We start from the raw sequence: 27,871 nt of genomic DNA, 5'->3' as shown, positions 1-27,871 counted from the left end.
GGGGGTCAGGATTTGACTAGCTTCGCCGATTAGCAAGGCACTTCCTCGTCGCCATTTTCCAGAAATACATCATGTCCGGTGCCGTTTTCCCTGCGTTTTCCTCATGCTGATTGGTGGCTGTTCCACTCTCAGCTCATGCACAAGCTTAGTGTGGGCACGAGCTCTCCTTCTGTACCTTACGTCAATCAGTAACCTGGCACTTAATTGGCTAAGTAAAAAGGCACCGGAAACAAGCCCCTTGAAACGCCATGTTGAAGCCTGAAAAAATCGTTCAATTTTGGCACTTTTCACTAGCCTAGCATTCCCATTGAAATGAATGGGGGCGGGACTTGTTCACTTTCTCCAGTTCTTATAATACCTCCATGGATAGAATCAAATGAACTGTATATGGGCGGCTCTCACTCACACACACACACGCACACACACACACAGCCAACCTTCTAGCCTAGATACAAAGATACAAGGAGGTTTATTTGTCACATACATATAAATACTACATGTAAAACTTTTGACATGTTGTTTGTATTGTATTATATTGTTTGTATCGTATGGTAAATGTATTTGTTGTATATTTATTTGTATTAAAAATGTATATATTTTTGTGCAGACTGTGGTTTGGTGGCTGTTCTATACATCTTTGCACAACACACTGAGTAGCCAGTATGGAATGGACTGGTTCCCCTAACTCAAAGTGCTTATATGAAAAGCAATACCTAAATATTTCCAGAAAATTCCGAAATCTGTTTCCAAAACATGTTTGTGGTGAAAAGTAGGATTTGATCCTGGTAAAAATGCCAACTCCAACACAGAATTTAATTAATATTGTGAGCTTCTGATTCTGGGACATGAAGATGCCATTTAGTGTTCAAAAGTATGGGATCACTTAAGGTCATGAAAACCAAAATGCTAAACATGAAAACATGACATTCTTTTATGCTAAAGACAAGTCTAAGAAATGTGAAAAAAAAAAAAAAAAAAAAAAAATCCCCAGGCACAGTCTAAACGGGCAGACGTTGTTGTTGGTGGTGGTGGTGTGTGTGTGTGTGTGTGTGTGTGTGTGTGTGTGTGTGTGTGTGTGCTGATGTAATGTGTAAAAGTGAATGTCCCTGTTTAACTGTGGCCCTGTGTGAAGGCTCCAGTTCAGGTGGTGAGAACGTGATGTGTCACTCAAGGTAATGATGCATGGGACAACTTTTTGAGCAGTGCTGCTAGGCAACCACATAACCAGTTCCATTTATTCTGATTGGATGATCATGACAATTTACTGGTGATGACAGCTCTCTAGAACAGAAATTGTTGCCATACATGCGCCTTTTTAGTTTCAACAATTTACATCTAAACTGATGTTAGATAATTTTGTATGTTTGTTCGCAAATAAAGACAGGAACCAGTGAATTTAAAATGACAATTACAATTGTATTATCTTTGCAAAGAGAGAGAATGGTACAGGGATGGGCAACTGGCGGCCCGCGGGCCACATGCGGCCCGCCTCCTCACTCAGTGCGGCCCGCGGATGATCATTTTTACTGTGATTAAAAATGCGTGTTTTTTTTTTTTTTTTACCGCACCGTCATTGTAATTATACTGTTCGCCGATAGTTAGCGCCTCCTATGCAAACCAGGTCGGGCCCTCGGACCTTTCCCATCGCTGAGGAAAAACAGTGCACACATGGAAGAAAAGTAGAAAACTCATTTAGAAAACCGTAGGCTACCTTTCAGTCAAAATCGGAAGCAGTGTCTGTTCATGGAATGGTAAGGCAAACCCATGTCAAGTTTTGCTAGAAACTAGGCTATATCAGCCATGAAAGATTTAAATTTAAGTCGCCACTACACTACAACACCTTGCGAAAAGTTATCAGAAGTAGCCTGCCCTACACACACGGAGCTTCTCGTCCGCTGTCGTAGACGACCTCAAATCAAAAGTAGGCTAGCCTACACTAAAAATAGCGACTAATTGTCAGAACTACACAGGAATCCGTCTTTTGCTGTTTCGCTTGAGCTTGCCAAAGCAAAGAAGCTATATCAGATGGCGAAATTGTTTGGGTGCGTATAGTGGAGGTAAAAACTTCGAAACGGTATTTGTCCCGACGCACGGTGACGCGCATATTGTTGACATTCTGATAATGTCGAGGGGGGGAGCTGAGACAAATCATGTATGACTGCAAGTAGGCCTACTGTAGCTTACTTTTTGGCGTTGGATGAGTACAGATGTGATGGATGTTACATGTTACATCTGTACTCTCATTATGGACGTTAGGAAATGTCTATAAATTCTTAAAAATGGAGTGGGAGCATAAATGCATTGAATATGAGGCGTGTTGCACTTCATGATGGGCCATTGTTTTTCAGTTCTGTGCCATCATTGAATGGTGATTTATGTGAGCCCTTTGCACTGAAAATAATAGCCTACTTATCACTGGCTGTAAAATATTTGTATTTGTTGTTAGGGAGTCTATGTTAAAAATGCATTTGAGCATGAAAATTGACATATTTCATTCTTATTCAGAATTATTTTGCAGCATCAGATGTGCGGAAGTGCGCGGCCACATTTGGCCCTCTGATGGTGATGATAAAAAAAATGTGGCCCTCTTAGTCATGAAAGTTGCCCATCCCTGGAATGGTACAACACAATATGGTTCACATCAGACTCTGATTAATTATGTCCAGAGTTTACGCATATTAGGGTCTCTAAGATGCACTTTGCCACATATTTTCACATGGTTGAAACTGCAAAACTTAGCCCTGGCTTTTGTCCAGCCAAACATGTGTCATGGGGAATATTTCAAACAGAACATTACTTCTGATACAATAACAAATAGGCTACGGAACTTGCGGTCAAAACTTTGGGTTTAGGGAAACTTTCATTTCCCCTGTTAAATCAGGTGCCTTACACAGACCAATATTTTGCTAAATATATCAAGACATTTCTGATACACAATAGTATAAAAAGATTGCTGGTACACAGGAATACAAAAGAACACATTGTTCTACCTTGCCTAATTTGCATGTTCAGGGTTTGACACTCAACCTTCACAATACTCAGGTTCCTCACCTCCACAACTCATCCCTTTTTTTATTATTTTATTTTATTTTAACTGAAATGGACCTTATTTAAGTTAAACACTATTATTAAGTATTATTAAATACAGATTAGCCACTTGCGTCCGAGTCACCTCACCTCCTCCAGGCCCAGGAATAGCTCACTTACGAAAAGACAAACATCACAGCGGCCTCTAGTGGTGAAAATGCGAAATGAAGCAATGGGCTGCTCTGGCCTGTTTGAGCACGCTTTCAACCTATGGTGAAAAAAAAGCAATAGGCTAGTGTCAAAACCTTTAAACATAACGTTCACTCTTTCTTACTTTCTCTGAGGGCTTGATCACAGAAAATGCTTGTCCTGAGATGAAAATGCATAGTGATTTAACCTACGCTTACAGTTTAGAAAGCTGAAAAGTTGTTCTGTACAATGCCCTTCATGCATCTCTCTCTCTCTCTCTCTCTCTCTCTCTCTCTCTCTCTCTGTCTCTCTCTCTCTCTCTCTCTCTCTCTCTCTCTCTCTCTCTCTCTGTCTCTCTCTCTCTCTCTCTCTCTCTCTCTCCCTCCCCTCCCCTCTCCTCTCACATTGACACAGTAAATGGTGCATGTGTGGTTAAAACAGCATACGGATTTGTTTTGTTCTCTCTTTTCTTGCATCCATTTCCAAACTGGCTCAACTGCATTCTAGCCTACGCCCACCTTTCCCTACCTGGCGTGCATCATGCTTCCTGTTGTTACTGTAAGAACACCTGAGGAAGTGAAGAGCGTTCGCCATTTTCTCCTTTTCCAAGTGCGTATGAGGTTTTATGCAATCCTGTAAATCTTTTGGGAACGGACGGTAGCCTAATCATTTGTGGTCAGAGACCCTTTACCTGAAATGTTATAAGTTTGATATGTTTTGTTAATGAACAATCGTGTAATTCAGTGGCTGCTGCTACTCCGTCTCGGTGCCTGTAGCTTGGACCAAGTTGGTCGAATAGTAGCCTAGTCAAACCATTTTGGTATCGAAGTAGGCTAGGCTAGTGGTGGCAATGGGATTGGTTAAGTAGGCTAATAATTTACCTAAATAAATAGAAATTGGTGTCTGCGTGCAACGAATAGCCGTTGTCCGATCTACATTTGCCGTATAAATTAGCTCTGTCTGGACATGTTAGCCCATTAAGGCAGCAATAAGACCTTTAGCCGGACGTGTCATAGGATAGGAAAACAGCCTGCTAATATCTAATATTCCTTGTTTGCACACATTGCAGCGCAAGTAGGCTACAAGACTGGGGCCAGAAGAAGACGTTATGGAAAACCCCCTGGATAATTTCACCAGGTTAGACAATTTGCATTCATTTTGACAAACTGCTTATTCAGTAGGCCTATTCATAGTTAAGGTAGCCTATAGTTAAACCTAGGAGGTTTTTTTCATTGTAAACCAACAGTTTTTTGCTCACAGAATATAGGGCTATTACAAGTCAACAGCACAACGTCGTTTCGTGATATGCATAGGGAGGGAAAGTGAAAACCAGCGCCCCAAGTGGTTGCGTTCCTATCGAAAAGCAGCTCCAATGTTAAGTCCCATAGACCGACTTTTAAAAAAAATACTACGCAGCTATACCAGCGATCTTATCCACTAAAAATATTTTTCAGTCTTCACACTGTAATAATCTACTAACTGTGAAAATATCAGACCCTATTTCGCCTTAATTAAAAAAAACGTAATTGCTCGTTTCATTTCATAAATGGACTACAACTACAAGTGACGTGACACCCTTCCACGACGTTACTCGCCTAGCATGGTTTGTTTATTAGCCTGTTAGCTAGTTGGTTAGTTAGTAGACAATCACACTTACTGCCAGCTCTTGTGTGAGTAGGAGCACAACACAAGTTATCCCAACATAAAGGTAATTACCACGCGGTTTACATCGCTCTGTTATTACAAAAATATGTAAAGCCAGTTCAGCAAATTGCCGTTTTGATCGGTTGGAGATGAAGCGCCCAAACTGGTGACGTCAAATGCTACTGTAGCTAGTAGGCTACTGTAGTTCGTTATCACCATGTTACAAACAAACTGAAAACAATTAAACTGATCCTAAAAAATAAAGTATGACCACTAGAAGCAATAGAGCTGACCTAAATGCATAGCATATTGAATGCATTTAACTAAGTTCCCATCATGGGCCGAGATATATTTTTTCTAAAAGAAAATCCCATCCCCTCCCGCTAGCCTCTAGGAACGCAACCACTAGATGGCGATGAGATTACTTTCCCTCCCTATAGATATGCATTCGTCATTCGCCTACAAAAAAGCCATCTTTGCCCAAATAAGGAGATCTGGTATCTTGAGACAGACTCAAAAAGTTATGGATGGATTTTGATTAAATTTTCAGGAAAGGTCTAAAATGACCCAAGGAAAAACGATTAGCCTATATTTTAGGAGTGATCTATATGTGACGTTCCACGGCAAAACCAGTCGCTTGTCGCAACAGGCGTTTCTGAGAAAAATGGCCATTTATGTCACTTGTGCTAAAATCGTGGATTTTTTTTTGTAAGTGTTTTGAAACAGTGGGAGGTCTACACTGTACGGTCGTGAATACATTTCGCCGAAAAACTGACCTTTTGTAGTCTAAAAACGTGAGTTTGTTGAGGTGAGAAAGTTAGAGGAAGCAGGAAGTTAGGCGTCTCGTTTTTTTGCCCCTCTATTCCAATATTTACGGTAAGCGCACTCATTGACAACCACCAAGCCATCCGCGTGCTATGTCGTTGATACAAGTACCGTAAAACGTGTAATAGCGGCGACCTTACAAAGCGTTCGTGAGTGTTGAGCCGACGGTTAACTTCAGAGGCAGATTTCTCCGTTTTTCTATTGGCATGACAGGATGAACTCAACTCCTTTGAATGTTTATATTTCAGTAATATGACGTTCAATTCATTAGATATAGGTATCGTTTTGAAGGTTGATTATGCCCCTTCCTGAAAACGTAATAACTAGAGATGCACCGATTGCAATTTTTTGGCCGATTCCGATTTCCGATTTTTCATAGAATTTGACCTGCCGATACCGATTTTAGCCGATTCCGATTTGCATCTTCTAACCACTTTACAGCACACAAAAATAGTTATTTTCTATCCTTTCTTTAATACCACATGTTAATATAGAAATGTAATCAACTTATCAATGGCTGGTAAAAAAAATGTGAATAGACAGATTCTTCTTCAAGTCTTCTTCAGCTGCAGTATTCCCAGTGTGGGACATTCATTTCACACACTACTAATAGAAATGCACTGTAGGACTACTATTTTTTTCTTCTCACATACAATATCCAACTGTAAATATCTTCAGAATACTGATAAGTGTATAACTGGAAAGTTTGGTGTATAGGTGCTACATAGGCTGAGATGTTGGAAAATTACAAAAAACAAATTTTGAGATAACAGCCTTGAAACACAGCCAATGGCATGCATACTCAGTCTACTACACTCTTCTTTGAACTTTCGCGATTGCTTGCGGATACAAAGGAAGTGTCCATATTTGGATGGCATAACGTCATGCAGGAGAAACACAGCTTTCCAACGACACCACACATGATATGTTTTGTATCACGGTCGCGGTAGTGTATGACATGTTAGAATGCTTACTTTTGGCGAATTTAGAAGAAATATACAGGCGTGAGTAGACAAAAGGTAATGAAATAAACCTCTAAATGTCTAAATCGGACTTTGTTGTTGTATTAGTGTGAAAGAATACATGCTAAGGTGGCAAACCGAAGCAAAACGATGTTTATTCCTGCCGTGGCTATGTTGCTGCTTGTTGACAGCGCTTGTGGTTCAGCTGTGAGCACGCAATTAGCGGCAAGGACGGCCGGTGATGTGCGCTGTTTACGTAACCTGAAGTGACAGCTTAGTAAATTCCATGCAATATGGCAAAGCACAGCATTCGCTGCATAGAAAAACTCAGCATTAGCGCTTTATACAGTCCCGAGTGTTAGCCTTTGCTAGCTTCATCAAACTTTGCTAACTCAGCTGTGTGATGTTGTTACAAGTAGGTGCGAGTGCATTTGACCGGCATAAAATCGGCATGTCTCAGACTGACCGGCCGGTCGCCGGTCGTGGCCGATCACGTGAAAATCGGCCAATTCTGATCGGCGGCCGATCGATCGGTGCATCTCTAGTAATAACTTTGATTTTGAAAATGTGGACATTGTGACTGATTTCGCCGTGGAAGGTCACCTATCACCGTCTTGATCCAGAAGAAGGCGGTTATGTTTTCGCTTGACTGAGAACAATTGAGATCAATGTTTTGTCCCCACCCTTGCAATTTCAGTGATTAAGTGATTTTAGTGCCACCTGTGGTTAGTCTACAAAACACATTCTCAATAGATCTCAATGGTGTATTTTGCCCATGTTCAGGGTGGGAAATGGAAAAGAAAGATTTGCATAGTCAAATTGCTAAAAGAGTAATGGAGAATAAAGAAAAAAATATTTAAAAAAAGTTTTACTGTTTTGGTACGGGAATGGGCCAGCGCTGACCCATCTCCGGTGCAGAGCCATAAAACGAATCCTGACCACTATCGGCCCGCTGTGCGTTTGGACGCTGGACCGTGTCCGTGAGACGGATCCGGGGCGGATCGCATGATAGGTGTGGGCCAGGTCCACGCCAGAGTGGTTTTGCTATCTGGGTAGCGCCGCTGACGTATGCCAGCAACCATTTCACTGTGATAAGCCTAACCCAGGGCTATTCAATTAAAAAAAATTAGCTGGCCAGATTTTCAAACCAAGACATTGAGCTGGGCCAGACATTTTCAGCGGCTGGTATGATAAGCAGCAGATCTAATGACACATTTTTAAACCAACACAAATTGAAAACCAAGTAGCCTCATGTTTATTTATTGTTTTTCTTTAGAATTGTGCCACATTGGACGCAGGCACATCAAAAACTGCATTAAACTTTTTGATGTGCTTGTGTCAGATGTGTGTTTGTAAACTGTCTCTCTGAGTGCTATGAGCACTCTGACACTTCATAAACCGTTCATAAATTCATGTTGATGGAATTATTGTTCGCTTTAGAGCGCACTCTGACATTGAAGAGACAGAGTAGTAGTAGTAGTTTATTCATACATAGTCAAAAAATACAATTTAGTACGCTTTGTGTTCGGTAATGTTCTTTTGCTATGTAAGAATGGGTCCCCCATTATAAGCTATTTAAAGCTTTTGGGCGGGGGGGCCCAAAGTTCATGAAAGAAAAAGGTGAAAAGTGTCCAATGTGTAATGTGGTGCTCCGTAAGAATTGTAGCATTGCATGAGCAGACAGGCCAGGACAGGACATACAAGCATGTGGTCACTCATACAGACAATACTCACATACATTTCACATTCAATCCCTCATACAGTCATCCCAATTACATCCATGTCATATAGCAGAGATATGGTTATGAATAGTTGGACAGAAGATATAAAGGAACACTTAACCGTTTTTTCATATTAAACTACGTTATTCCCTTAATTAAGACGAGTTGATACATACCTCTCACGTTTCAAATGCGTGCACTCACTGCCTGCCTCTGGTGCGCAGCGCTACTTTGACAGCCCAGTTCATTCATTAGGATCCAAACAGAGATGAAGTTAGAAACGACCAAACATCTCCATGTTTTCCCTATTAAAATACAATTAGGCGAGTAGTCACATGACCAAGTATGGCGAGACAAAATAAAATGTGGTGTATTTTTCTAAGCGGGTAAGAGGGATAACTATGATATAGGCTACCACAATTTATAATGGAACAAAATTATAAAAGGAAAACACAGGAAATCAGATGGATTAGACAGATAATTTGTAAGGGACAACAACATTTTCTACCGTTATTTCCTGTAAAATTAAATGCTTCATGGTGCCATAGCGCTGATTGGCCACTGGATGGCACTATTCCACTGCTTGCTCACATCAGCTGAAGCTCAGTGCCATGGCGCCATCACGTGGGCATTAAATATTTAATGTAGAGATTATATGTTCGAAAATCTTGTTGTTCCCTACTAATTGTTCTTCTAATATATCTGATCAACTTTCCTTTTTAAACTTCGCTAATTTATGAATTGTGGTGTATCATTAAAATATGTTTTTGAATCTCATTACTCTGATATTCAAAATTAGATCAATAGGCAATGAGCAATAGGCACCTAAGTATGTTCTGCAGTGTAGGAATGTATGTACGCATATGTAACTTTGACAGGTGCTGGATATGGGCACAAACCTAGTCAAAAGAAAAATATCCGCACACTGTCTTATATGCTCCCTGGCTACCTGATGAAGACCTGAGTGGTCGAAATAAGGATTCAAATATAGGCCTAATTATTTTTCACTCCCAACAGAACTCAAAGAGATGATTGCAAATGGAAATACATTGTTTGGCCTACATACAGCAACACGTTTAAGTCCTTAACATCCTTTGAACACATTGTATTAATTATTTATTATGTTTTTCTGCTTGGTTAACAGGCCTTCATTGACAAGAACTAGTTCAATGGGTAGCAAGATCAATTTTCATGGGAAATGGTGAGTTCTGTGCAATGAGAAATGACAGACATTGTCATAGAGCCTTGCTCCAGGTCACTGTATACCAAGTGTGTAACTTTGGGGGGGTTAAACTTGTGGCATATTTATTAATTAATTTATTTATTGAAAATGTTCCTGTGTAAAAGCCAAAGGTAACTTGCTAATTTGTCATTCCTGTATTGGAAACACATTATGATACTACTGATTTAGGCTACTTAATGTACAGCTGTTCACTTGACTATTCATGCCATAATGACACAGTAGTTAAAGTCAGTGTTTAGGCACTATAGTCAGCAGTGGCAGCTTCCACTGAATTGATTTTGTATGTGTGTCACTATCTCAATTGTTGTTCCTCGTCTGTCGCCTACTTCTCTCTCTGGTCACCTGTCTCTCTCACCCACCTCCTCCATTTTCCTCTATTTCCCTCTTCTCCTGATATAACAATCTCAGTTAATGTTCAAATGGTTTGAGAGAGAGGTGTTATACTATCAATTTTGGAAAATGTGTTTCCTCACCAAAAAGTTGGAAAGCATTTTAAACACTGGTAGCACTTTATAATAACTACACACAATTCATAATTTATTAAATATTTGTTACCTATTAGTAAATGGTTTGTTAATCATTAGTGATTTATTGTTCATGCATAATTTATCTGTGTTTGGTTAGTGCCTGGATAGGAGTTTACTCCAACAAGTTCTATCTTAGTCTCAAATGACCATAAAACCTTTTGCTACATGGTAGCAAAATATTCCAGATGTGTTTTTCCACTTAACTCCAAGCGCTCTGTTTGGCAAAAAAACAAACACAGTACACCACCCACAACACACCATACCTACTATGAGGCATGGTGGGGGCAACATTATGTTGTGGGGATGTTTCTCTTCAGCGGGGACTGGGCAATTGGTCAGGACAGAAGGGAAAATGGATGCTGCCATGTACACCCAAATTATTGAGGAAAACCTGCCTCCCTCTGCTAGACAGCTGAAGATGGGCAGGTCATTCGCCTTCCAACATGACAATGATCCTAAACATACTGCCAAAAGAACAGAGCAGTGGCTTAAGGATAGGAAGTTGAATGTCCTTGAGTGGCCAAGTCAGAGCCCTGACTTAAATACTATATCAAATCTGTGGATTGACTTGAAGAGAGTAGTCCATCGCCGTTCCCCACAGAATTTGACTGAGTTCTGCAAGGACGATTGGGCAAATATTTCCCAATATAGGTATGCAAAGCTTATAGAGACGTATCCAAACAGATTGATGGCTGTAATGAAAGCAAAAGGAAGCTCTACAACGTATTAAATCAGGGGTATGATGACTTTTCCAACCCTTTTATTCTAGTTTTTCATTGTTTATTAATTTTCAGAACATTTTTGTCATTATTTTGATGTTGTAGCAACATTTGTAAATAAAACTGGAAAAATATATATTTTAAATGGGTTATGATTTTAGGCTGGATTATAGGCACTGTACGTTACAATGAATTACTTCACTACTACTACTCTCTAACTATTGTATCAATGCGCTGCTTAGTGCTATATCAAATGTAGTCATACACATAACAGAAAAGTAGTTCTCTTAAAATAACCAAAAGTAGATCCCATCTGTTTCAATGCAACAGTGGAGTTGGTGTAGTGGTTTAAGGAGCAGGGCTAACATGCAATAGCCTGAAAAGTTGGGAGTTTGATTCCCAGCTTCCACGGTTGTGTTTAATTTAATTGACATCGACGTCGCTCTGGATACAATTGTCAGCTAAATGAATGAATGTGAATGTAGTCTTTACAACTCATTTGCAAATGTGTAGCGAGGCATATAATTCCTGAGTTAATCATGAATTATAGCATTAGGAAGTGGTTTATAAAACATGTATTCACATCCTAACTAATCATTAGTGCATATGTATGTAATAACTGTTAAATAATGGAAATAGTTCTTCATTAACAAAATGTTATTGCATGATATATAAAGTATTAGCAATAATTTATTAAAGTATTTTAGAAATATGCTTATTTACTACTCTATGAACAAACCATTCATAACTTTGTGAACAAATGCTTAACTGATGATAATTTATGCATGAACAATAAATTACTAATGATAAACAAACTATTAACTAATAGGTAACAAATGCTTAATAGATGATGAATTGTGTGTAGTTATTATAAATAAGTATGAATAAGTGTTACCCATTTTTTACTTGAGGCATACAGATCCAAACAATGATTTTACTTTCCTCTTTTTAGTCAACTTTAGCATGGGTTCAAAAACATATGAGCCTATTTTAGACCATTAAGACAGGCTAGTGTTAAGGCCAACATTATCTAGGCACCCTTTGATAACGGGGGGCGATGGGTGCCCTGTAAGTGAGTTGCCCGCCATACAGGCTAGCCTACTGTGCTGTCAACAGCAAAGCTAGGGCACTTGACACAGAAACAGGCAACTAACATTCAAGTTTATCCATTATTTCTCTTATTTTGGGTTGGGTGTCCAGATAGCCGTACTCTTAATAGCCCCAATAAAATGTTATTTCAGGACCCAAGATGTGGTCTGTACATCTGAACAGTACATCTACAAGGAGAAGCTGGATGGAGTCCAACTGGATACCGGCCAACGCCACTGGAAACGCCATCTGGCATCTCTTATTGGAGGATGCTAACAACAGAGGTGTGGACTCGAGTCATGTGACTTGGACTCGAGTCAGACTCGAGTCATGAATTTGATGACTTTAGACTCGACTTGACAAAATATAAAAAGACTTGCAACTCGACTTGGACTTGAACATCAATGACTCGGACTTTCACTTGGACTTGCGCCTATTGACTTGTAAAGACTTGCTACTTCCCATTAAAAAAACCAAAGATAAAAAGACAAAAGTATGTTAACACGGACTGATCTATCTCTGTGTGTGCGCCTTTGCATGTGTGGCAGAGACCCGTATTCGGCACAAGATCCAATCAAATCACTTAGATTGTTTTGATTCGACAGCGGCCAACCACGCGGAACAAGCTATTAGTCCAGGGCCAGACAACGAACGTGAATGCGCTAGCAAAATGATACCGATTATTTCGTCTGCCTACAAAAATTACGTGGAGACCAACAAGAAACGAATCACGGTGTGTAGAACTTGTTAAATTCCTCCCAGCTTCATCCGAGCCTTCATCACATTAAATCCATTCCACTGGTTACCAGGAGGAGAATAGCCTAGCCTACCTTAACGTTTTGTTTTGAGCACTGGTTGTCACTCATTGGATAGAATGGATAGGGGAGCGCCGGGTCAATTGAGACACTTTTCAGTTAAACAATCTTTTCAAAGATTACGTTATGTACACACACATTTTTATCATGTGATCAACAACTCACATGTGTTGTGTCTTAGTTACAAGTGTAATTTAACACATATGTTGGATGATCGCGCTGTTTTCAAACTTTGAACGTAAGTTGACATTTGTATCAAATGCCCCACCTATGCGTGTCGTTTGAGACACATAGGAGGGGCAATTAATACAGCATGTTTTAAACAGAAACTACTGACCTTACTCACGTTTTTATGAAGCATATCGGACAACATACTAGTGTACTCGTCATCCCGAAAATTTCACATTATTTCTCGCAATATAACTAGGTCAAACAAATATTTTTGTCCCGTGCGTAACTTCTGATCAAAAAAAAAAATCTACCGCATGTAATATTTGTTTCCCTCACTTCGCTGAATATCTGTGGATTCATGTCATACACATGTTTTGTTCATTCAAAATATATGTTGTTCATTCAAACAAGTTGTTGTTAACTCAAATCAGTTGTTGTTCCTCGCAAAACAGTTATTAATTCGGTGATTTATACAGATAGGCTATTGATCGTGCATGTGGCCACATCCGGGTTATAGCGTTAGGGACATTTAAACAGCTGTACCAATTGAACCTCCAGCGACTACTGACACTTAAACCTGTTTTGCTTCTAAACTTCAAAACTATGACATTGCATACTTTAGGGTCTGTTTAAGTACGAATTCATCTGTTGTTTGATCATATTATTATTGCATGGCACCCAAAATAGAACTTTTGATCACAAAAAAACTACCGCATGTAAGATTTTACTTACCGTAGACGAAAACCGGTTCCCGCTAATAACTTTTGAATGGCGTGACGTAATTTCACGAGATTTGCCAGGATTGGTAGGTGTTATGTGCTAGACGTAGTGTCAAAATATGACGGCTCAAGCTTGGATGGTTTTCGAGGAAATCGCTGTGTATCAATTGCCCCATGTCCCAATCGACCCGGCGCTCCCCTACATATCAAACTCCATGTCATGTAATGGTAGAACGGGACAACACAATGCCATGCCACGGTAACCTACCTAAATCATAGAAGTTAACATTGCAAGATATTTTCTATGACACCAGAAATATTTCCTTTACCTTGTTCGTTTTTTTAACATTCATTTTATTTAATGAAAACTATATCCTTGAACTATACGTGACTATTTTGCTAAAACCGAATGAAACCTACTTCTTAAAGTGACAGGCACTCAATTAGACCTACACACCACCCCTGCAATATCATTAAAGACAAGTGTAATCAATATGAAGTAGCCTATTCAAATTACTGAATATTTTTATTTATAAGTAGGCCTAATTATGCAGATCCTAAAATGCTATAAATTGTTAACAAAATATGTAACGGTTTTGCCTATATTTTTGTAATGTAATAAACGGTCACTACCTGTTTCACTCAATTTTTAAAAAGACTCGAAAGGACTCGAAATTCAAAACGTAGGACTTGGGACTTGACTTGAGACTTGTTGGCCTTTGACTTGGACTTGACTCGGGACTTGCCTGTCTTGACTCGGGACTTGACTCGGGACTTGAGGGCAATGAATTGAGACTGACTTGTGACTTGCCAAACAATGACTTTGTCCCACCTCTGGCTAACAACCACAAGTAGGAATTCAGAATTACTGAACATTTTAAACAAATGGACATTATGAAAAATGCTGAGCTAAAGCCAAAAGCATGCTGCTAAAACTGAAGCTAACTGCAGCATGCTAACATTTTCATTAATTGGATTGTTTGATATCACATGGTTCAAATATGTTGACAATCACACCACACATTTGGTACTTACATCTGCATTTTTTTTCTACTAGTAGTGAACCAGCATTCCTGGAACATGACTGTCAACCACATCCAGGGATGAAGAAAGTGTGTGTTTGTGTGTGTGTGTGTGAGTGATATGGAAGCATTTCAGTCTCAATGTTGAACTACTGTATAGCCAGAGGTGCGTTCAAATTCTCAAACATAGGCAAACATTTGCGTACATTTCCAAACAGTCTGAGGAGGTAGTTCTCTGTGAACATACAGTGGAACTGGATGTGCGTTGCACTAAGGCAACAATGCAATTACCGTTAGAATGGAATGTTAGCACCAAATCGTTCAAATGTAACTGTTCAAAGAAAACATGTTCACCATGACGTTTGCCACTCAGTGTTGCCAGATTGATTGGGCTTCTTTTATATCGCTCGGCGGGGGAAAATAACATTTTGAGTTCAATGGTTCTCTATGAGAAAAACGTCATCGGGCATTTTTTTGCTGAAGACGGCGGGGTGATTGGGCGGAAATCAGTCAACCCAATCTGGCAACACTGTTGCCACTGTTTGCCCAATTTGAACACACCTCTGATCTCTGTGTAAAGGACTTGCACATGTAAATGGAATGATTGCATTTTCATTTCCATCTCAGGCCCATACTTGAATGTATATATGAGTGGGGAATTTAAATTCAATTTTAGGATTACATCGGCATTTTGCATATGAATTTGATTCATTTTAACATCAATTTAAGTTCAATATTGAGGCTCATATGCTTTCATACTGTAGGTCTGGCGGCTTGCCCCTTTGTCCTTGACTATGAAAACATAGGCCAGGCAAAAGGAATGCAATGCATAATAATGGCAATGGCAACCTAACTAAGTATGCACTAATTGCATTTCAAATGGTTCAAGCCAAATACTTTTTTGGCCTCTGGCAAACAATGCATGGTATCCATGCTTAACGCATTCATACATGCATACTGCTGTCCCATGCCAAATAGGGTAACTTTGCACTCCAATCGTCCAAGTCTTTTCTATAGACTTTCTCTAGGAGTGCAGGTTTTACCCCCTATAGCATCTTTTTCTAGCTTATCTAGCTCTGAGAAAGATGTTTATTGAAGCTGGTATATGTACCTGTAAATACAGCTCAAAATACCTGGCTCTATGAAAGTGGGCCCTGTTCTTTGTGTGTAAATTAAGAAGTAGAAATCTAAGATAAAATGTGCAAAGTCAGTTATTTCTATAATTGTGATGTGATCTACGAAAATCCTTCATTTTTGCTCGATTTCAATCCTCCCTGGTGAAATCTGACCAACTTAAGATTCTGATATCATCCTCGCAACATTCTTGACACTGTCCCCTAGCAAAATCCTGGATACCATTCTGTCAAAATCTTGAATGTTGCTAGGGTGGTATCAGAATAAGTTGCTAAAAAAAAAAGAAGTTTTTCCCAGATCGCATCACGATTATGTTTTGATTTGCCATTTTTTTTTATTTAAATTCCTGAAAATCAAATGAGTAAAATTCCATTAAATTAATATAACACACAAACAACAGGGCCCTTTTGAACGTCTTGTTCAAAAAATATGTAAGACTGGCAAGTCTTCTGTCGTTGCCTTGGAGTCCTACATAAATAGCCCTCCTTTTGGAGGCTAACATAGCATGACTAGGCAGGCATCAACTGCTTTATAGATGGTTCATGCTAAACACTTTTGCCTGTGACAAATGCATGTTAAATGCGGGCTGCTGTCTCATGCCAAATAGGGTAACTTTGCACTCCAATCGTCCAAGTCTTTTCTATAGACTTTCTCTAGGAGTGCAGGTTTTACCCCCTATAGCATCTTTTTCTAGCTTATCTAGCTCTGAGAAAGATGTTTATTGAAGCTGGTATATGTACCTGTAAATACAGCTCAAAATACCTGGCTCTATGAAAGTGGGCCCTGTTCTTTGTGTGTAAATTAAGAAGTAGAAATCTAAGATAAAATGTACAGTCAGTTATTTCTATAATTGTGATTTTTGCTCGATTTCAGTCCTCCCTGGTGAAATCTGACCAACTTAAGATTCCTGATATCATCCTCGCAACATTCTTGACACTGTCCCCTAGCAAAATCCTGGATACCATTCTGTCAAAATCTTGAATGTTGCTAGGGTGGTATCAGAATCATAAGTTGCTAAAAAAAAAAAGAAGTTTTTCCCAGATCGCATCACGATTATGTTTTGATTTGCCATTTTTTTTTATTTAAATTCCTGAAAATCAAATGAGTAAAATTCCATTAAATTAATATAACACACAAACAACAGGGCCCTTTTGAACGTCTTGTTCAAAAAATATGTAAGACTGGCAAGTCTTCTGTCGTTGCCTTGGAGTCCTACATAAATAGCCCTCCTTTTGGAGGCTAACATAGCATGACTAGGCAGGCATCAACTGCTTTATAGATGGTTCATGCTAAACACGTTTGCCTGTGGCAAATGCATGTTAAATGCGGGCTGCTGTCTCATGCCAAATAGGGTAACTTTGCACTCCAATCGTCCAAGTCTTTTCTATAGACTTTCTCTAGGAGTGCAGGTTTTACCCCCTATAGCATCTTTTTCTAGCTTATCTAGCTCTGAGAAAGATGTTTATTGAAGCTGGTATATGTACCTGTAAATACAGCTCAAAATACCTGGCTCTATGAAAGTGGGCCCTGTTCTTTGTGTGTAAATTAAGAAGTAGAAATCTAAGATAAAATGTGCAAAGTCAGTTATTTCTATAATTGTGATGTGATCTACGAAAATCCTTCATTTTTGCTCGATTTCAGTCCTCCCTGGTGAAATCTGACCAACTTAAGATTCTGATATCATCCTCGCAACATTCTTGACACTGTCCCCTAGCAAAATCCTGGATACCATTCTGTCAAAATCTTGAATGTTGCTAGGGTGGTATCAGAATAAGTTGCTAAAAAAAAAAGAAGTTTTTCCCAGATCGCATCACGATTATGTTTTGATTTGCCATTTTTTTTTTAAATTTAAATTCCTGAAAATCAAATGAGTAAAATTCCATTAAATTAATATAACACACAAACAACAGGGCCCTTTTGAACGTCTTGTTCAAAAAATATGTAAGACTGGCAAGTCTTCTGTCGTTGCCTTGGAGTCCTACATAAATAGCCCTCCTTTTGGAGGCTAACATAGCATGACTAGGCAGGCATCAACTGCTTTATAGATGGTTCATGCTAAACACTTTTGCCTGTGGCAAATGTATGCTAAATGCTGGCTGCTGTCCCATGCCAAATAGTGTACTTTTGCACTCTATAAGATTCCATAAATCAAACGATTTAGAGATTTTCTATAGACTTTGGCTGAGAGTACTGAGTAGGTATTTTCCCTACAATCGTCGTCTTTGTATATTTATACTGAAGATGATATTAATCGACGCTGGTGTTGCTAATGTTGCAATACCTTGCTCGATGTTGGTGGGCCCTGTTGTTCGTGTGTGGCTAAAAAAAGATTCAAGATGAAATGTACAATATGACTTAATTCTATATTTATGTTTAGATTACCAACCTAGAAATTGAAATTCCTGAAAATCAAATGAATAAAATTCCACTAAATTAATATCACACACACAAACAATAGGGCCCCGTTGAACATTTTTGTTCTAAAATATAAATAAAGGACTCCGTTAAGTCCAAGGATTCAGAACTATACTGTACTCTTTGGCTAAGATTCCTGAGTAGATTGCAAGGACGGTGAATGGCTTAAATGCACTCATCAACATGTTGGGGGAGTCTTTGCTGAACTAAATAACCAACTGTAATTGTAAAAGGTCTAGGGGTCTGTTGTCTCTGATGTATCTGAATATTCCTATGATTGATTTCTGTGAAGTGACCGAATTGAATGCACTTCCTGCACTTTCAGATGCACTCTGTTCTTAATGTCTTTTAAGACTTCTTCTTTGTGTCTTTCTTTTAATCATTCTACTTTGTGTACGTTACTTTTTAAAGACATTTTTAAACTACTGACCTTTTGTGCTTTTGTTTTTCTATTTTACTTTGTTTGTTTATTTTCTATAATGTTTGCGTTTGTTTGTGTAAAGCACATTACATTCCCCCTGTGTATGAGATGTGCTCTATAAATAAACTTATTGCTGGCCTTGTTTCTTTGTGTCAAAATGGTTTGGGTCAACACTAGAGCTACCCAGCATGGTGGTCAGAAAAGAGTAAAACATACTGTTGCATCTTAGTGGTGGGGGAAAAAATCGATTCTGTTCAGTATCGCGATATTTTGTGCATGTAATTATATCGATACGAGTAGCTCAAAGTATCGCAATACTTAATTATATAATTTAATTATCTATTTTACTTTTATTTGAGGCGAGTTTACTCAGGGTTTACTCTGATGACATTAAATATGCTAGATAGATAGATACTTTATAGATTCCCAAGGGGGAAATTCAAGATAATACGCTCACAAGGTGGCGCTTGTTGTGGCGTTTTATTTGGCTTTCAACGGCAATTTCAAATCAAAAGTGTGGGTGTGTTTCGGTTTTCAACAAAAAGCAAATAGTAAGGACCTTAATATGCACCATGCCATGACAAAGTGATTTGAACAGTGTTATTTCCCTTATTTTTTGTAATGCCTTCGAACAATATGAGAGACATGAATAGCAATATATCGCAGAATCGAATCGCAATACTTGTTGTATCGCAATATGTTTAGAATCGCAATAATATCGAATTGTGGCCCAAATATCGCAATAGTATCGAATTGTCATTCTTTTGCCAATTCCCACCCCTATTGCATCTTTGGGATAATCATACATCGTTTTGAGAACATGAAACTATACGCTATAAACTACACACTACTGTTAGAAATGTTCATTCCACTCCAACTCTATACAGAATAGCTGAGATCAGTTGCATTGTTATTGTAATCAGCACAGTGGTTTTCAGAGTACATTAAGTGCTTACAATTGCAAAGGGTACTCCGATGTTTTCTCAGTTAGCCTTTTAAAATGATATCGGATTAGTAAACAGAATGTGCCTTTGGACCATTGGATGAACGGTTGCTGACAATGGGCAATGTAGATATTGCATTAAAGATCAGCCATTTCTTTCTACAACAGTTATTTACAACATTAACAATGGAAACAATGACAGGATAAGTGACTCCAAAGTTTTGAATGATAGTGTATTTTAACAGTTTGTTTTTCAGATTATATGTTTAGAACCTGTGTAGTATCAATAGCAGTATAAATACACTAAGCTTACAGTTTCACTTTACAACATACACAGATCAGACAACAGAGTTTCAAAAGGGGTTAAATCTAATGAAAAGTGTATGCGCTGGTGCGTGCAATGTGTGTGTGTGTAGTGCATGTGATGTAGAACATCAAGGAGGAGTCCTAGGTCTGTTAAACTTTCCTTCACCATGCGCACTTCATTTGTGAGTTTATGTGGAGGATCCATCACATTAAAGGCCATCCCAACCCAATTACTGTTAAGTGGGAGTGTGTGAGTGCACATGTCAACTAACCCACGGCTACGTCAGAAACTGTTTCCTCTTGGCAGAGTGGCGTTCGTCCCAAAGCTGAGTGCTGTATTACACCCTAACTTCTTTTAGCTAAACATTGTATTACACTGTAACTTCTTTTGGCTGAGTGCTGTATTACACCCTACTTCTTTTGGCTGAGCGCGGTATTACACTGTAACTTCTTTTGGCTGAGTGCTGTATTGCACCCTACTTCTTTTAGCTAAACGCAGTATTACACCCCAACTTATTTTAGCTGAGCATGGTATTACACCCTAACTTATTTTAGCTAAACGTCGTATTACACCCTAACTTATTTTAGCTAAACGTCGTATTACACCCTAACTTATTTTAGCTAAACGTCGTATTACACCCTAACTTCTTTTAGCTGTGAGGGTTCCCACCCGAGTGCACCCCTTGGGGCGCCTGGCTCAAGCTGGGAGTGACACTAGGGCATGCTGAACACCTTCATGCCAGCCCAGTGGATCTTGTTCATAGCAGCCATTTTGACATATGGCAGGCCCAGGTGTTTGTAATGACATAAATAGACCTCTGAAGTTCGCCTACAAAAAAGCTACCATCTTTGCCCAAATAAGGAAATCTGGCATCTTGAGATTTTTTCTATGGGAAAATAACATGGGGATTTTTAATTGTTGCACCTGTTAAACTCTCGCAGGGACAAAGAAATTGGAAAAGCAGACATTTTCCACTACAAAGTTCTGTCCTCCGCCTTCGAGTGGATACTGTGATCTTCGGTAGGTGAAGACGACACACTTTGCTAACCCAGAACTAACTTACAATGCAACTTACCATAGGCAGTTAGCTTCAATTAAACACCCGGATCTCCTTATATGGGCAAAGATGGTAGCGTTGGATCCTTTTTGTAGACGAACTTCAGAGGTCTATAAGGCTCTGATTCATGATTTGGCAGGCCCAAGTGTTACTAATGACATGAAATACATGGCAGGCCCAAAAGTTCTTAATGACATTAAGGTTCTGAATCATGATATATATGGCAGGCCCAGTAGGCCGGGTGAACCCCGTCTGAACTTCCGGTGAATTTGGATTTAGTCCGGGAGCTCGGGCTAGAAACCTGCACATCTATCTCCTCTGAACCTTTGAAGAACCTTTGGCTCCAATCAGAAACTAGCTTATTTAAAAGACGCACCAGATCGTTGGTCTGATTGGTTGAAGGACTATCCAAGCGTACAGAGTCATTTGAACGATTCCCAATTGATCACACCTCTTGTGCAGTAGAAACAAAGCGCAGCCTCCCTCTTGTAGAACCCTTGTGGTTGTCCTTCTCCTCAATAAGTCTCTTGATTTAGTCACCATTCAGTCACTCTTTAGATGCCTTTATATGAGAGGGCATACTAATAAGGGATTAACCTAGACTGGTAGCTTTAGCTCTTAGCCAGCAACATTGTTAGGCTTGAGTTAAAAACCCAGTGGCATATTACTGAGTTCTATCTGAAACGAATTTCCCTCATGGGATCAAAAAAGTATATTCTATTCTATTCTATTGATGGTTTTGAATGGCATCTGCTGTTGATCCTTCTCTAAAGGCCATTGGTAAAAGCTCTTTACAGTTGATCTATGGTGGGTAAACAATTCTAACATGATAAAATGTGTGTTATACATGTTCATAAGTCTTATGAAAATAAGCACCGGTAAATATAACCCTCACAGCAAAGAAATATTATAAGTCTTTCTCCAAATTAATCAGCAGCTTTATTTAATGAATATAGGATTTAAAATGTAAAACCATACAAGTTGCACAAATGCTTCAGAACAAAATAACACCTTGTCAAGTCTTATTCAAGTCTTAAAACGTATGGCATATTTCAAACAGTGGTCTAAAATGAGGCTTAAAGAAAAAAAATATTCTGTCTGAAGAAAATCATAACTTTATAGATAAATGATATATACATAATTTATTTTCATATCTTAAATAGTTCCGTCCATGTCTAGATTCCTGCACAGGACCAAGTCTTGAGTATCAATGTGTGATTACTTTGTGTGTCTGTCTTTAAAAATGTAAAATAAAAAACCTGTTACACCAGACTGGAACTTTATTTGATTGGCATTTAGAGCGACATGATGGAGGGTAGTTTTAGTAACATCTGGAAGTTCAGTTTGGTGGAGTTTGATCTGCAAGGGAGAGAGAGAGAGAGACAGAGAGAGAGAGAGAGAATGTTATCATTACCTCCACCAAGGAGGTTATGTTTTCATCGGGGTTTGTTTGTCTGTCTGTCTGTCTGTTTGTTTGTTAGTAAGATAACTCAAAAAGTTATGGATGGATTTCGATGACATTTTCAGGGAAGGTCAGAAATGACCCAAGGAAGAAACGATTCAATTTGGATGTGATCCGTATCACCGTCAGGATTCCGGAGGCGTTTATGTTTTTCAATTAGTGGTGTAATGCCATGGTATGGCCACGTGGTGGCGATCTGAATAGTTTAGGTTCAAATGTGACAACCTAGGAAGAACAATACAGGCGGAGGTCTGCGCTCTCTGAGAGCTTTTCTAGTTCAATAATTCAACAATAGTAAAATGTTGTCATTTAACAATGGTAGTTGTACAACAACAGAAAATGGAAAATGCAGACCTTCAACGAACACAGAATGTGCTTGAACTTTCATACCTAATTTGACTGGCATGTACACGGGTCCATAGAAGGTGTTGCCAGAGAGACTAGGGGCCACAGCAACTCCACCAGTGTGAGCCGTAATGGAGGACGAGCCTGAGGCTGGCTGGACTGGGCTAGAGGAGCCAGAGGGCATCTCCTCTGTGCTGGTAGTGGACACTAAGGGCAGAGAGACACAACATCAGCAACACACAAGAGAGAAAGGACATAAACAAATAAACACATACTACATATACAGCACTAGCTCTATACTACCTTCCACAGGGATCTGGACATTAGCAGTGTGTAGGAGGTTGAGCTACAACTGGGCTTCCCAGCCAAATGAACCATACATCACAACATCAGCATCAAAACTGATACCTCTCTCTCGTGCACCTACTAAACTGGCAAGTAAACCTTCTCTGACCATGTTGCCTCTGTTGCCTGTTTGTGCTGCTTTGCACTCTTCAATATACAGACAATCAGACCGCACCGAACCCAACATGCCACTCAGGCTATGTACACACGTAGCCAGATATTTTTATATTTCCCCCCCTCCGTTTATAAAATTATTTTATCAACATTACCTCGTTTTGGGGAAGAAAAACCTTCCACACATAACCGAACATCTGCGGTTTCAAGGCACTCAGATCCATGCTTCTGCAGTGAACAGAGGTCGCACGTTTGACGTCAGAGCAGATTTGTTGTGGTTTTGGCGCATATTCTGACGTTCGAAACCGCAGATCTCCGGACATTCGGTTATATGCGTTGTCATGTGGATGACAGGTCCAAACGTAGACAAATACCTCAGTTAAGCAGATACCCGGCTACGTGTGTACGGGGCCTGAGCAAACTCCTCTCCTAGCAGTTCTGACAACCTCACACATCTGATGCACACTTAGCACACTTCTCCCCCTCTTCCCTCCTCATCCCTCTCTTTTCTTCTACCTCCTTTCTCTCCTCATCCCTTTCTTCCCTCCTCTACTACCACTTCTCCTAAAATAATTCCAGCTAAGTTCTCCTCTATGCTCCTATCTTCTAGTACTAGGATCAACAGATGCAGTGGTAATTCCAAGCTATGGTCTCTATCATCATCATCAACCGTTTTTTATTCAGGGAGAAATTGACTGAGCATCAAGCTCTTTTACAGCAATGCCCTGAGTTTGAAAACATACGACAACAATAATCAAAATAACAAAACAAGAACAATACAAAGATACAAAAGGCAAATAATAAAATAATAATACATGAAATAATTAAATGATAATAATAATAATGATGAAATAGAAAGAAAAAGAAGAGGAATATGTAGCTATGTATAGGCTAAATAATAATCAGATAAACAAGAAACATAAAACATCAGAGGTTAGACAGGCCGGCGTAGTCGCCAGCGTGCCCGTAACACCAACGACAAACAAACAAATGTAAAAAATAACAAATCGCTACACAAAAATAAATAATGCCGGACGGAGCGGCTTAATAGCCAGCGTACCCGTGACACAAGACATACAAAGACAGACACCAAACAAAAATCAACAAACAATAAAACAACACAGACAAACACAGACAAACACTCATTAGGTCCCAAAAGACAATGTGCACAAGACCAAAAAAGCCGGACAGAGCGGCGTAATCGCCAGCGTAGCCTACACAGCACAAGACAGACAAACAAATAAACAAGTATCAAATAAATAATAAAACAAATCAAACAGAAAAGTTAACGCCAACTTAGTCCAACCAACAGCATCCAAGCAAGCGTCAGTACGCTGTCTGCATAGCCTAGCCTACTTGCAATCGCTGGGTCCTAGTATCAACAGATGCAGTGGTAGTTCCAGGTACATTCTCCTCTACACTGATGTTATTCTATTGCTGTATGTCGCTTTGGATAGAATATTCTGCCAAGTAGATAAACATAATGTAAATGTTATTTGTAATGTCCTTACGGTTAAATTTTATATACATCAGATAGCCCTAATCTACTGACAAAGAGGCAGGGAGAGAGAGAGAAGGAGAAAGACAGAGAGAGAGTAGAGAGAGTGTGTGTGTGTGTGTGACCGTACCTGTGATAGCCCCCTGGCTGCTGCCCTGTCCTGGGCTCCTGCTGGGCTGGCAGTAGTCGCGTCTGCGGATCTTGGATCTCCAGATGGGCTGCTGAGAACTGAAGACCTCCATATCAAACTCCTCCTCTGGCTGCTCCATGTACACCTCACAGAAGTTACCAGTGGAGAGCGGCCACAGGTTCATCTTCTCAGGCTGGATCTCAGACGGACACGATGTCCTCACACAAAAGGTGTCCATCTCCCGGAGTGAGCCCAAGACGCAGGGTTTGTCGACCCACACACCCCTCTTCTCCTCCTTCTGGTGGATGGCCTGGATGTGAGCTGGGTCATTGGGCACCAGGTAGGTGTGGAGAACCAGGGGAGCGGTGCAGGTGCAGAAGAGCAGCAGCTCACAGTGGACTTTAGGAGAAATCAGATCCCTCAGGTAATACACCACCCCAAACAGAGAGAAGGAGGGGTGGACAAGCCTGGCATGGTGTCTGGTCAGCTCACACACCTCCACACACACTCCACTCTCCCGCCCATGCAGGACCCTCACAGCATCACACACAGATGCCTCAGAACCCCCCAAACAGAGGAAATGTGGCAGATGGATCTCCTCCAGCTCTCCTGACTTGACCCTGATGTCCATCAGAGGACCAGCTGGTCTGAACTGCATGTGGGCCAGCTCTTCAGCAAAGACATGCCAGTCAGTGAAGTGGTACTGCAGGGTGACTGGACCAGCACACGTCCAGCGCAGACCAGACTCTGGGCACTCATAGCTCCCTGCAGGAGAACTTAGGCTGTAGGTGGAGACGCTCTCCTCTGTGGAGACTTCAGGCTTCACCAGGACCCAGTGGCTGGAGTCTGGAACTTCAGCACAGGACTCACAGCTCCTCTGTGGGACATCATTGTGGTGATCTTCCCTTTAAGACACACACACATGCATGCACGCACACACACACACACACACACACACACACACACACACAGTGCAAGGTTCATACACATTTTCACTAGAGGTGGGCATAGATTAATTTGTTTAATCTAGATTAATCTCACTGTAATCTTGAAATTAATCTAGATTAATCTAGATTAATTTTAGGTGCACCAGTGCAACATTTAAGTGCATCCACATTTTTCATTGCATCGCCTTTAACGCTAAAAGGTCACCTTTTTATTTCTGTCCTTTCATATAATGATTGTTTAACAACAAAAAGCCTAGAAAAAGCTTGAAACACAATAAAAGAATATTTTCTTTACAAAATTATTTATATAAGCCTATTCTACATACTGAAATTTCTGATATTCATGACAGCACACTTTATGCAGATTGTAGGCCTACTATTCAACTCTGCCTCTTTAATTCAGCTGTCTGCTTGAAACCTCAACGTGTAAACAAAGTAGCGTACTTGGCTAGTTTATGATAGTTTACTGGTTGGACTGTTCAGTTTCCCAACGTGTGTTTATTGTAAGTTTCAATGTGGGCTAATACTTTTACTCCTTTCGAGTTTTGGAGTTGAAAAACATTGGTATTGAGATTATCATCCAACTCATGCAAGGGTGACTTGAATGTAAGAGTTTTAATCAACTTTCTGCAGCAATGATGCTAACCGGAATTTATATTAATTTAGCTAATGTCTTCTATATGCATCATTGCTTTCACGATTGTGAATGTTTTATTTGGATTAAATGTGCATGTCGAGGGGCGGATCGCGAGTGTCCATTGAGCGCGCACGGGAGAGTGAGGGAGAGGGAGAGCAAGAGAAAGCGGGCTAAGGAGAGGGGGGTTACTTCTATACTGTTTGGTAAAGTTGCACGCATAGTCTACAATGACAACTTGTGAAAGAAAGCAGCCGAGCAGCGTCAGGTGCACCAGTGCGACCTAGACTTTTTTCAGGCGCACTCTTTAACATTTGGCGTTCCCGCTAAAATATCAAGGTGAATGTGATCATAGCTTGTGTGGTATAGACCCAGCTCCCAGCCCAACTTTGAGAATAGATTAACGCCGATATTTTTTTTATCGCCCGATAAGAGTTGCACGTTCACGCAGCATGTTAACGCCGATAAGGGCCCACCACTAATTTTCACACATTTCCATGACTTTTCCATGATTTTTTCACGAATTTCCATGACCTTATATTTCTCAAAACCTCACATCTATGCTACATTAATAATAGATATGACCCGTGAGATAACAGGATGGTTACGGGAATGAAGTTTTTCAAAACTGAAACGTAGCCTATTAAAAACTAGAAAAGCACTCCGAGCGCAGACCTCCGCCAAGGGCCTCCTGGATCCAGGCGGTGATCCGGATCACTGCCAAAACATAGTCTAATCGTTTTTTCCTTGGGTCATTTCAGACCTTTCCCGAAAAATTTATTTAAATCCATCCATAACTGTTTGAGTTTTATTGCTAACAAACAGATAAACTACAATGAAAGCATAACTTCCTTGCTGCGAGTATTTGCTTTCCTGCCGTCTTGTGACTCCACGTTGCCCAAAATGCTTGATTGCATTGCATTCTCCACATTTTTAGCTACATTTTCATGTACCACATCAGCATGTTTGTTCCCTGAATACTTTGCAAATTGTCTCACAATTAACGTCGGGCCTTATCGCCTGTCTCGCCTCAGCTTTGCTATTCATCCTGTGAATTACATTTCTAAAAGCGCTCCCAAAATGTAATAATGTCTGCCTTGGGTCATTTCAGACCTTTCCTGAAAATTTCATCGAAATCCATCTATACATGTTATCTGAGTTATCTTGCTAACAAACAGACAAACAAACCCTGATGAAAATTATTTGCGCACCGCAAGAGTACGGACACAGGATGGACTATGTGGCTGCTAATGACATATTACAATTATAGCCTAATGACATTCAAAAAAAGTTGAGTCTTTATCTCAATTTCCGAGTCCGAATGGTCTAAATGTACCAGTCCAAGTCCAAGTTTGAGTCATTCAATGCTCAAGTCCGAGTCAAGTCACGAGTCTCGACTCAGACTGACTACAGATCAGCTTGTAATACTATCATCTAATACTAAAC

General features: G+C 39.9%; 1 protein-coding gene and 1 long non-coding RNA gene across 8 annotated transcripts in view; one reads left to right on the top strand and one right to left on the bottom strand.

Annotated features, from left to right (window-relative positions):
- The first annotated feature begins 3,723 nt into the window (after nucleotides 1-3,723).
- LOC134069776 (uncharacterized) lies at nucleotides 3,724-18,787 on the top strand. Of its 2 annotated transcripts, none has more exons than XR_009936851.1 (5): nucleotides 3,724-3,825; nucleotides 4,286-4,353; nucleotides 9,513-9,569; nucleotides 12,099-12,230; nucleotides 14,709-18,787. It is a non-coding gene; the product is annotated as an uncharacterized LOC134069776 (long non-coding RNA). The 2 variants fall into 2 exon arrangements; XR_009936852.1 differs by having other exon boundaries at nucleotides 12,099-14,502.
- A 3,093-nt stretch (nucleotides 18,788-21,880) lies between these two features.
- The window catches only part of LOC134069752 (NACHT, LRR and PYD domains-containing protein 3-like), a 24,915-nt gene continuing 18,924 nt past the window's right edge, over nucleotides 21,881-27,871 (bottom strand). For 5 of the 6 annotated variants that reach the window (XM_062525797.1, XM_062525801.1, XM_062525800.1 and 2 more), the window contains 3 exons: nucleotides 24,845-25,749; nucleotides 22,803-22,964; nucleotides 21,881-22,309 (listed from right to left, as the gene is read on the bottom strand). In XM_062525797.1, the coding sequence (XP_062381781.1) occupies nucleotides 22,290-22,309; nucleotides 22,803-22,964; nucleotides 24,845-25,749 (1,087 nt within the window). In that variant the 3' untranslated portion in view covers nucleotides 21,881-22,289. Of the gene's footprint in view, nucleotides 22,310-22,802; nucleotides 22,965-23,866; nucleotides 24,680-24,844; nucleotides 25,750-27,871 lie in introns of those variants that run through there. The other variant, XM_062525802.1, reaches the window with a different exon arrangement.

Source organism: Sardina pilchardus, chromosome 22 (assembly GCF_963854185.1).
Source record: "Sardina pilchardus chromosome 22, fSarPil1.1, whole genome shotgun sequence".
Classification (NCBI taxonomy): domain Eukaryota; kingdom Metazoa; phylum Chordata; class Actinopteri; order Clupeiformes; family Clupeidae; genus Sardina; species Sardina pilchardus.
This window is presented reverse-complemented; position numbering and strand designations above follow the sequence as displayed.